This window comes from Lepidochelys olivacea (genome assembly GCF_965140295.1).
Source record: "Lepidochelys olivacea isolate rLepOli2 genome assembly, chromosome: 1".
Lineage (NCBI taxonomy): Eukaryota > Metazoa > Chordata > Testudines > Cheloniidae > Lepidochelys > Lepidochelys olivacea.
The window spans coordinates 128,647,948-128,660,285 of NC_140411.1; the positions used below are offsets into that span (position 1 = coordinate 128,647,948).

The following is a 12,338-nucleotide window of genomic DNA, read 5'->3' on the forward strand; positions in this document are numbered from 1 at the left end:
GGGATGGAGTTTGGGGGACGGAAGGGGTATATGGGAAGGGGGTGCAGGCTTTGGGAGAGGGTCGAGGGGGTACGGTGCTTACCTGGAGCTCCAAGGCGGGGCAGGCCAGGGGACCTCTGCGCACTGCGGCCCCCAGGCACTGCCCCCACAGCTTCCCATTGGCTGCAGGGGTGCTCAGGGCAGGGGGCAGTGCATGGAAGCACAGCCCCTCCCCACCCCAGGGTTGCAGGGAGGGGCCAGCGGCCACATGGAATGAGCACACAGAAAGCCACCCAGCTCCAGGGAGAAACCTGGCCCCAAAACTGCTGGAGCCCCAAGGGCCACATTGGGAGGTTCTCGGGCCGCAGATGGCCAGCGGGCCAGAACTCTGAGATCCCTGATTTAGGGAGAAGTAACCACATGGCCTCTCCTCACTTGAAAACTAACCACAAAAATCCAGATTTTACATAGTCTGAGAGCCACAATTTTAGTTATAAGCTATACCGATCCTGAATTGTTTCTTACAATTGTGAAATTATTATTGTTGCTCTTTAAGAGAGCTCTCTAGAGTGGAAATGTAAGGTGTTCTTTTCTTCATGTTCAAAGAATCTTTCTGAAATGATGATCTATTTATAGAATGTCAGATGCAGTACATGAATTTTTGATCTCTTGAGTTATATAAAGGTAGAACAAAAATGCATTCATTTCACACACACACAGCTGCCTCCACCTTTCACACAAAACAAAAATGCCACAATCTTCTCTTTCAGAATTGACCATAGCATTTTAGAGTGGGAATATGAATATTTTCACCACTCATTTTACCCAGTTGTAATTACACCAAGCACAGACTGACCTCAAGATTTTGGAAAAAGTCTTCACAATTATTTTGTCTCCTCTCCACCCCTCACTACCTGGGGGGGGGGGGAAAGATGAAGCGGGGGGGGCGGAAGAATCACTATCAGTAGAGATTGCTATTGATCCAGGAGCCCAGCTGCTCAGGATAGTGACAGCTATGCATGGATCCTACTTAAATATATAAATTGGCATATTTCCTTTTAAGCCATAAGGAATTGGACTCCCTTTATCAGTCAGAGGTTTGCCTAGAGAATCTAGTTAAGTGCCAGGTTATTTACTATCTACTCTTTCCTCCCTCCTCACCATTATTTACCTACAGAAAGAAGAGTAGTCAACAACCTTGATATAAAATAAGGACATAAACTCATCACTTTACCTACTTAAAAAAAAAAAAAGACCAAAGATGCAGAAAGTTTCCAGGTAAACGCAATAAAAATAAAGGGGCAAATGTTTAATAAAATTCACTGTCCTAAGAGTTGTGTGCATATTTTCCTGTTTATTCCTTTCTTCCAGTTACGTATCCACATCTCGCCTTCCAGCCATCTCCATAACACTCCCACTCTTATTCCCACTGTTGTCGTCTTTCTCTGAAAGACAGCATCGCCTTTCTTCTCCTACCAACTTTCATAATCACATCCACTTCCCTGCTCTTTCGTATTACTGTTTCACCCTCTAGTCTTCTATTTATGTAGTTTCTGCTCCCCAGTGTCTCATGTGATCTTTGTTCCCTTCTATATTTCAGTCTTCAGGGTCCACCCAACCTTTCCCCTTTGTGTGCTCCATGCACACACTTTGCATTTATAAAATGTAATACCTTCCATCTGATCTCTATACATTTTAAGAACTAGTTTAGTCTGAGCTCCCCAGAGACATTACATCTAGAATCATAGAATATGAGGGTTGGAAGGGACCTCAGGAGGTCCTCTAGTCCAATCCCCTGCTCAAAGCAGGACCAATCCCCAATTTTTGCCACAGATCCCTAAATGGCCCTCTTAAGGACTGAACTCACAACCCTGGGTTTAGCAGGCCAATGCTCAAACCACTGAGCTATCCCTCCCCAGTGTTCTTACTCTCATTATAATAAAGAAAGATTATGGGCCTGATTTGCAGAGGTCCTATACACCCGAAGCTCCATATGAAGTCAATGGGAGCTTCAGGTGTTTGGTGCTTTGAAAAGTCAGGCCATAACAGAGGATTTGGTAAGTGAAATGAATGGGATTTAGGTGCCTAAATACCTTTTAAAAATCTGGGCTGAAGTGACTTGCCAAAGGTAACACAGGGCTTGTCTTCACTACCATGCTTCAGCACACATGGTGAAGACATGCTATGATAATGGGAGAGCGCTCTCCTATTGACGTAATTACTCCACCTCAACAAGAAGCAGAAGCTAAGTCAGTGGGAGAGCATCTCCTGCTGATGTAGTATGGTGTAGACACTACTGTAAGTTGATGTAACTTGCATCATTCAAGGGGGTATTTTTTCACATCCCTGAGCAATGTAAATTACATTGACTTAAGCAGTAGTCTAGACAAGCCCCCAGAAAACTCATTCTCATTTCCATTCCTTAAGTCGGAGGCCACTATTTCTCTCCTTTCATTGCTCCTCCTTAAAAGATTATGAGAAAGTAGTAACTATCCCATTGCACTTAGCTATCAAATAAACAGTTTTGTTCATAATATGAGCCTCCTGATTGAGCCACACAAGGAATACCCCTCAGATGCACCCCTAATCCTTTGGATCAGTTCCCTCAGCACTTTAAAGGAGATTTCAATGTCCTCAAAGCTACAAAAGAGGTTCTGCCAGAACGGGCACAATGATTTCTGATGTGCTCCTGGTATGCAAGAAGGATCAGTTGAGACAATTACTTTTTTTTCCCCAAATCAAGCTAAGCAACTCCTATAGAGCGGGAGCCCAGATACAAGCACTAGCTGGTTAAAATGAACTTTGAGCATTAAAGTAAGGGCATCAATCTTTCAATTCACTTGAAAGATACTACTTTTCCCCCTCAGGAAAACTGAAATTTATTTCAATCTTGTAACTAAAAAAAAGGAACTCTCACGCTTCCTTCCCATTTGAAAAGCTTTTGTGAAATAATACACCTTACTAGGTAGAATTTTACATACAGACCTTGTTTTTGGAAAAGAAATACCACCTTAGGTCAAGTCTACAATTCATAGGGGGTGGTTTTTTTAGCCATATAAACTATTTTGATTAGGGATATGATATTTTTAAAAAAACAAAACAGTTACAACAAAGCCATAATGTGAACGCAGTTATACTAGTATAACTATACACCAGTATAACTGCATCCACAATAGGGGGTCGAATAGCTTTAGTTATATCTGTACAGTGAATGCTGTGCTACTTTCTAGGGTAGACAACTCCTTACAGTAGGAACACAAATTTCCTGTCTTTCGTTTCATGAAAGTTAATTCTTGGTGGCTTTTTCTGGCTTACCACTCCAACAGCCAATGAAACGTGCATAAATTGTACTGTCCATCCCCCCTTCCACTCCAGACATGCTGTATTTCACAACCAGCCTTGAAAGACAATCCGCTTGTTCTCACATCTTATTGCTCTGAAGGGAAGACTCAGAGCTCTGGGGAAGTAGAAGGGTAGGTTAGATGGGGCTCTCTGTCTCCCCATACTTGCTAGTAATCAATAGGTTTGAGTCAACAACTTCCTTGGTGCTCAATTTTTTTACAAAGTTCTCTGTTCCAACTGAACGCCATCTCTCTATCTCCACAGGTTAAGCATAAACTTTCCAATTGTGACTTACCATTTTATTCTGGAGAAATCCTGTAATGATACATCTCCCTGTTATGCTTATGTTTTATTTGTAAAGGGAAGGAGTTATCCTACCTTTTATACAATTCATCTGTCTGCAGCACTAGTATGAGCTGGATCTGAGATTATTCAAGCATTCACACCACAATTGACACTTTTGGGAAGCTTTGCTGACAACCATAGACAGGCCTAACTGCAGAAATTAAAAAGACACTATATCCATTTCCCTGGCAATGCAGGATTATTCCCTATTAGGGCTGTTGATTAATCGCAGTTAACTCATGCAATTAACTAAAAAATTAATAGTGATTAATCACAGTTTTAATCACAATGTTAAACAACAGAATACCAATTGAAATATATTAAATATTTGTGAATGTTTTTCTATCTTTTCATATATATTGTATTGTGTAGTAATTGACAAAGTGTATGATTTTTATTATAAATATTTGCACTGTAAAAATGATAAACAAAAGAAATAGTATTTTGCAATTCACCTCATACAAGTACTGTGGTGCAATCTGTCATGAAAGTGCAACTTACAAATGTAGATTTTTTTGTTACATAACCACACTAAAAACAAAACAATGTAAAACTTCAGACCCTACAAGTCTACTCAGTGCTACTTCTTGTTCAACCAGTCGTTCAGACAGACAAGTCTGTTTACATTCCCAGGAGATAATGCTGCCCTCTTCTTATTTACAGTGTCACCAGAAAGTGAGAACAAACATTTGAATGGCACTGTTGTAGCCAGCATCGCAAGATATTTATGTGCCAGATGCGCGAAAGATTCATATGCCCCTTCATGCTTCGGCCACTATTCCAGAAGACATGCTTCCACGCTGATGACGCTTCTTAAAAAAAAATACGTTAATTAAATTTGTGACTGAATTCCTTGAGGGAGAATTGTATGTCCCCCTGCTCTGTTTTACCTGCATTCTGCCATGTATTTTATGTTATGGCAATCACGGATGATGACCCAGCACATGTTGTTCATTTTAAGAACACTTTCACTGCAGATTTGACAAAATGCAAAAAAGGTACCACTGAGATTTCTAAAGATAGCTACAGCACTTGATCCAAGATTTAAGAATCTGAAGTGCCTTCCAAAATCTGAGAGGGACAAGAAGTGGAGCATCCTTTCAGAAGTCTTAAAAGAGCAAGACTCCGATGCAGAAACTACAGAACCCAAACCACCAAAAAAGAAAATCAGCCTTCTGCTGCTGGCATCTAACTCAGGAGGATGAAAATGAACACATCAGTCCACACTGCTCTGGACTGTTATCAAGCAGAACCCGCCATCAGCATGGATGCACATCCCCTGGAATGTTTTTTGAAGCATGAAGGGACATATGAATCATTAGCGCATCTGGCATATAAATATCTTGCAACACCAGCTACAACAGTGCCACCAGAACGCCTGTTCTCACTTTCAGGTGACACTGTAAACAAGCAGCATGCAGCAGCATCACCTGCAAATGTAAACAAACATGTTTGTCTGAGTGATTGGCTTAACAAGAAATAGGGCTGAGTGGACTTGCAGGCTCTAAAGTTTTACATGGTTTTATTTTTGAATGCAGGGTTTTTTGCACATAATTCTACATTTGTACATTCAACTTCCATAATAAACAGATTGCACTACAGTACTTATGTTAGGTGAATTGAAAAATACTATTTATTTTGTTTTTTTACATTGCAAATACATTTAATCAAAAATAAAGTGAGCACTGTACACTTCGTATTCTGGGTTGTAATGGAAATCAATGTATTTTAAAATGTAGAAAACACCCAAAAATACTTAAATAGTATTCTATTATTAACAGTGTGATTAATCATGCGATTAATTGAGATTAATTTTTCTAATTGCTTGCCAGCCCTCTTCCCTAGCGTATTCTTCAGTGCTTTTCCTTGCGTGACTATTCACTAGATCTCACTGTGAGGAAGTCTTCCCCAATATTCCACCTACATTTTCATCCATTCCAGGACATGGAGATTGGATTAGCCTTGCAATGATGCTCTCTAGCATAAATTTTGAAGAGTAACTGTTATGGGGATTAATTTCATTTTGTTTTATATCAAGGGAACTTCCCTACCCACACACATTTTCAAATACAGTCAAGTCCATAGCAGGAGCAGGGAGTCTGAGCTTGCCACATACCAATTAACTACTTTAATAAGATTAGTAGTCAAAGGAAATTTAACATTAGGGGGTAACACTGTACTGAACCAATACACATTTCTTTTCTTCACCAGTTTATCAGATTTTACAAATCTTTCTTTCCCACAAACATTTCTGTTACTCTGTCTGTATCCTGAACAACCAGTCTGTGCATGTTTTAGTCATCTCATACTCCTGGTTTGGAGGAGGAATCTTTCCTTTTGTGTCCTATTTTCCTTTTGAGAAGAGAAGGGTTGTTCATTTCTCCCTTTTATTATTCACTTACCAACCCATTAAGAACAAGAACCCTCATGGAAGAAGCCCTTCTTCTGGCCATGTAGGGTTTGATTTCTCTCTCTCCATAATCTACCAATGCTGCTTCTTCAATTACCTGTGGAACAATCCCACCTAAAGTACTGAAGGAGCAACAGAGAAACTGACACACACCTAGTCATTTTCACTCAAACTGCTGCTGGGTCATAGCAGATTATTCAAGGACAGGTGTGAACTTGTGTGAGAAGGAGGAGAGAAGAGGAAGAGGAACAAAGGACAAAACAAGAAAAAAAAAACCTAAGGGCTTGTCTACACTAACACTTTACAGCGCTGCAACTTGCCTTGTTTAGGGGTGTGAAAAAACACACCCGAGTGCTGCAAGTTTCAGCACTGTAAAGTGCCAGTGTAGACAGTGTACCAGCACTGGTAGCTACTCCCCTCATGGAGGTGTTTTTGTTTTTTAAACTACCCCCCACCCCACCCCCTTCCTGAGCACCATGCCTTCTGCTATCAGAGGGCAAATAGAAATTTTGCCATGGCAGCCCTTTAACGTTGTTAGTGAAGACATGCCCTAAGTCACTTAACTTAAATACAGAGGCTTTGTCTTGAAGATGTGAGAATGCAACAATGAATTCAACTCTCTAAAACAACATTATACGATTTTTTTTCCTTCTGAAACCTACAGAGCTAAAATTTGTTTGCAAAGTAAAAGCATGGAAGAAACTATCAATTTTCCTTGAGATTGGGCAGAAAATTTAAAAACAAAAGTCACTCTAAAAATTCATTATACAAAGTGATGTTATGTTTGGATTGTTGAGCAGCCAGCTCATATCATCTTATTGTTTTCATTAACTATTCAAGAGAGACTTCAAAAGTTTGATTTCTTTTCTTTTCTTTTTTTTTAAAATGGCTGTTACAAGTTTTGGTTCCTGTGGAAAAAAGCTTCCACTAGTATTAACCAAAAAAATTGTACACTTACATACTAAATCAGAACAATAGCTGTTACTGAACAGACTATACCTATAGAAGAAATTACTAGACTTACTTGTATAGAAGCAGAAGAATTCCTACAGTAGTAAAACAAAAGATTTTGCCAGTGATTTTTTCCCCCCCATTTTTCCATGCTCATGCAATTAAATAAAAGTCTGGGGTTATTTATAACATGCAGTTTCATCATACCACAAAATTTTAGTTTAGAACACTTCATAGGGATGTGTGTTTAAAAGCAACTCTGTTCATTGTAATTGTTAAATATTGTGGGAAGGTTTCCATTGCTCTTAAGGTTTTACAAAAATGGTTTACAAGTTTTAAAGTTAAGCAGTGTCCCTTTAATAAAGGCTCTGAAATTCATTACACAGTGTCAAGTTTTTTGTTTTGGTTTGTTCTTTCAATAGAAATTTTCTTCTTTCATTTCATCCCTCCTCTTCCCCACCTCTCCTTACATTCTCTTTTTTTCCTCTGTATCCTATTTCCTTGGCCATATGTTATACTCTTTGGAAAGAAAGTATTTCCTTTCCCCTACCCCTCGAGGAATGAAGCAATCATTCCTTTCCCTTCATTCTGTTGTCTTATTCTACCTCTTTATCTGACTTTTTCATCCCTTTGATAAGGCTTGGAAAAATTTGGCATATGCTATAGAAATGACAACACAGAAAAAGCTAGATAGCTCCACTGCAGAAGTTCAAGGAACAATCTCCAAGCAACTCCAGCTGCTGGGAAAAGGAGAAGATGCTGCAATTCCTCCCTGATTGATTTCTCTATATTCTCCTTAGGAGCTCCAGCTTTTGTATCAAACAATGATTCATTAGTGTTAGAAAAGGATGAAGAAGGATGATCCAGCAATTCGGACACGAGCCTAGGACTTAGAAAACTGGGGTTCAGGTCCTCGCTATGTCACATACTTTCTATGTGACCTTAGGCAAGTCACAGTTTAGTTTCCCTATCTATAAATGGGAATAACTACTTAACTCATGGGGGACAAACACATTAAAGATTGTGAGGTGCTCAAATAGCCACTGAAATGGGCCACATGATTGTAGTAAGACAGTCCAAAGGACCCCAGATGCTCGTCTCTTCCCCTTTCTTTCTTTCCCATACACACACCCCAACAAAGTCAGAACTTCCTGGCTCTCCTCCCACACAAATGACTCCCACGTTCGCCTCCGATACCAGGCATAGCTTTCAATAACATCAGCAGACTAAAACTGACAATTCTTGACACAATTTTACTGAGGTTCTAAATTGCAGTGGTGAAATTAACCCTAGTATTGTTAATTTCACGCTGATGATGGGGAGGGGGAGAAGAGGTAGGACTTAAAAATCTATCTAGTTAAAGCAGTGTAAAAGACTGTATGAATACACAAAACAATATGAACCTGGATTATATTACTTTAACAACATAAGGAACAGGTTTAAACTAAACACCCATGTTTAACAAAATCAGTTTTAAAACCGATTTAAGTCAAATCACCTCAACTTCCATTTTTAAACAAGGCCCTAGGGGTCTTTACACCAACAGATTTGTACAATCTTCTCGCCTTCCTCTCAAGTTTTGTTGTTTCTGCTGTAGCACTTCAGTGAAGATGTTACTATGCCAACAGCAGAGTTTCTTCCATCAGTGTAGTTAATCCACCTCCACAAGAGGCATTGTAGCTATGCTGACCGCAGAAGTTCTCCTGTCAACATAGTACAGTCTACACCAGGGGTTAAGTCAGTATAACTGTCACTCAGGAGTGTGGATTTTTCACACCTCTGAGCAACATATTACAGTGATGTAAATTTATAGCATAGATCTGGCCACAGATGAGAGTTGGCAAACTGGCTATGAATACCCAAGCAACAGCAAAAGGAGGGCAACAGGAAAAAGATAGAAGTGCATTGTCAGTGCATTGCTAAACAGTAGGCTGCTGCTCCTACACTCTTCTCCCCACCCCACCCCCTTCCTGAGCACTGTGCCTTCTGCTATCAGAGAGCAAATAGAAATTTTTAAAGGCAACCCCCTCCCCTCACACCTCCATTCCATCAGCATTCTTTTCAGAATCCCAATTTTCCATTTTCTTAAGCGTTCAGAATCACCTTATAAAAGTCTCTGAAAAGATATGTTTAGAAATAATTCTTGTGCCATTTTTTGCTTTCCTTGTTATTTCTAGGGATATTTGCATGACAATTATATCTTTGTGTCTTAAGAGTTAGCCTTTTCCTGCAGTTTGTGCCCCACTTGGGGGAATAATCCTCTGTGATGACAACTGTTTCCACAGCACTAGTTGTGATGTCACAAATGAGATTAATCATTTCCAAGGGAGTGCAGCAGGGTGTTGTATGCAAATATATCTCTATTAATAAGACTTGTTCACACTTCAACTTTTAAATATTAAAGAAAGCAATACATCTTAGGATTGGCTAACGTGGTTCATATCAACTTAAGTCTTAAGCCATTCTACAACCATTTTTAAAGAACCATGTTTAAACCACAATGTTGATTAAGAATAGTTTTAAACCTCAAGTGAGTTTTGGCTGAACACTATTTATTTCTATACAGATGAGGGGGTTTGCAGCATTTGCTAGAGAGTAAGTCCATCCAAGAAATCAGACTTTTTGGCATTCTGTTGGCAAGTATAAATAAAGGTTGGCAAGTATAAATAAAGCATACACAACCATTTGAACCTAGTACAAGAACATACAGATTTACACATGCACACACTCTCGGAGTATTGATATTAGACTAGATGCAAATACCATTCAAATTACTGTAGATGTATACGGAGTGTCAAATGTTGAAATAAATGCTACTATTTAACACACACTGGAATGGCAGTTCTCATAAAAATGGAGATCTAGATAAGGTGTGCTAGAAATCAAAAGATGCTACTTTACCTTCTTCCACAATTCCATTCAGCACAAAGCTTTTTTGCACTAGTTACCAAGAGGGCAGTGTGGATTTAGGTTGTGAAATATATTTAACTGGGTCAGTCAGCCTGCCCTCCACAGTGTCCCACAAACTGCATTTAAAACTATGAATTTGTATTTTAACATGTTTCAGAGTAGCAGCTGTGTTCGTCAGTATCCGTAAAAAGAAAAGGAGTACTTGTTTAAGGAATTTATTAGAGCATAAGCTTTCGTGAGCTACAGCTCACTTCATCAGATGATTTTGGTGAATGGGCTAAGGCTAAACCATATAAAACAGTATTACAAAAAGAATGTACAGTGTGCCATTGAACGCTGATTGTCTCATCCCCACACACAGGCCCAAAATCACGTTATTGACTGGTTCCATTGTGACTCACACATGATTATGCAGACAGCAATATCCAGCTCATCTCACTTCTGTTTTTAAACCATGCCCAAAACCCTTTTCAGTCTGAACATAGTTTGTATCCACACTACTGTGATGCCTACTGAGCTCAACTGGAGCGTGTGTAGTGGAGTAGGAATGCTGCAATCTTAAGGCTATGACAAACTGAAAAAAAGAACATCCACAGTAATGCACCAATTCATGCTAACTATAACTTTCATTCAAAAAAATGGGTCTAGTGAAAACCGCTTTCAAAAGGTGGCTGAAGTTCAAAGCAATATACTGTTCTGAGATGAACAGCTTGTGGTCTTGTCAAAAAACAAAAACAAACAAAAAAAAAAGGCTTAACTCTATGCTTAAGATAGACGCCGAGCAAAATACTTGTTATAGGCACATAAAATATCACAATTTCCCAGTGTCAGTAGGTTTTTCAGTGGGTGGCACCTGCCAGCCATTACACCGACATTTACAGAGCTCAACTCTGCTGCCTCAGACACGGCCCCTCCAACGCTCAGGAAATACCCAGCAGGCACTGAAGTCTTCAGAAAGCCGCGGGAGAGGAGCCGGGCAAGGCTGGAGCCGGCACGGAAGATGCCCCCCGGGGACCAGCCAGGGAGATGGGACTGGGCGGAGGGGAGGGCACAGGAAAGAAGCGGGCCAGAGCTCTGGCTTTGGAAAAGGGCAAAGCGGTGCCCCTGGCGGCTGCGGAGCCAACAGCTGGTCCCCGGGGCGCGCCAAGCGGCATGGCCGGAGCCCAGCGCCCGCAGCCCGGGCTAGCTGGCGGGTACCCGGGCAGAGGACGGGGCAGGGGGACGCGGCTCCTTTGTTCGCCCCGAGGGCGCAGTGGCTGCGCCCCAGGTCCCCCCGCCCCCACTCACCCACAGTCGCCAGGGTCTCCAAATCCTCCAGCTTGCCGGCGTGGGGCTCGGGCGGCGCCGGGGAGCCGAAGCCCGCGGGGCTGGAGGAAGGGGCGGGCTGGGGCTCGCCCGCCCCCGCCGCCTCGCAGCCGCCGGCGCTTTTCGGCCCCACTTTGGCCTTCACGGCGCTGAGCGCCTCCATGGGGTCGGGGGCGCGAAGTTCGCGTCTCCGGAGCCGGCGCGGCGGCTCCCCCTTCAGCAGCAGCAGCAGGAGCAGGGGCGGCTGCCCCGCCGGGCCAGTTCCTGGTTCAGCCTCTCAGCGGCTGCCGGGCTGCCCAGCATCGCGCCCCCGCCGCCTTCCTGCCCCGCACCACGAGCAGCAGCGGCAGCAGCCCCGGCTGCGCGCCCTGCCCTGCTCCCCGCGCCGCCTCTCCCGCCTCCCGGAGCCGCCGCGTAGACAATGGGCAGCCCGGGCGGGCGAGGCGAGCGCGGAGCCGCACGCGGGGCGGGAGGAGGCGGGGCGAGGTTGGGCTTCCTGCAGCTGCGGCACAGACAGTCCCGGCGGGCGGGCGAGCGAGGGAGGGAGGGAGGGAGGCGCCCGCGGCACCAGAGCGTGGTCTCGGCTCATCCCCGCCGCCCTGCGCAGAGCCCGCCCGCCTGCCTGGCCCCACCGGGGGGGGGGGGAGACACAAGGCGCCCTCGCTGCGCTTCCCCCACCTGGGGGCGGCAGTAGTAGCAGCGGGCTGGTGCTTTCAAAATCCAGATGCCCGCCCCGCCCACACGTTTCAAACTGCGGCTCTTCCTCCCAGCCGGCGAGCCCCACCCCCGGGGACACCTGAGGCCGCCGCTCAGCCTCTCACCTCCCGCGCCACCTGGTAAACCAGGCAGGACTGGGCAGGTTCGGGGGGCTCCCCCTGCGGCGCCTCGGCTGCGAGTTGGCGTCTCAGCCCCGCGCGCACCCCGGCTTCCACCCCGCCTCCAGCCCAGAGAAGTGTCTGGGAAGAGAAAAAGTTCTGATCGTGTAAAAGCGTGGCAAGGCGGAAAAGAGCTAGAGAGGGGCAAATCTGGCCCTGTCACCCCAGTAGCAGTGCCCCTCATAGACGGCACCAAGAAGGATCGCTGTCATATCTGCCAC

At 43.5% G+C, this 12,338-nt stretch overlaps 1 protein-coding gene across 1 annotated transcript in view; it reads right to left on the bottom strand.

Annotated features, from left to right (window-relative positions):
• Nucleotides 1-11,738, bottom strand: part of PRKX (protein kinase cAMP-dependent X-linked catalytic subunit) — a 116,847-nt gene extending 105,109 nt beyond the window's left edge. Inside the window, exon 1 of the mRNA XM_084613056.1 lies at nt 11,225-11,738. Coding sequence (XP_084469182.1) covers nt 11,225-11,405 — 181 coding nt within the window. The 5' untranslated portion in view covers nt 11,406-11,738. The remainder of the gene's footprint in view (nt 1-11,224) is intronic.
• Between the last annotated feature and the right edge of the window lie 600 nt (nt 11,739-12,338).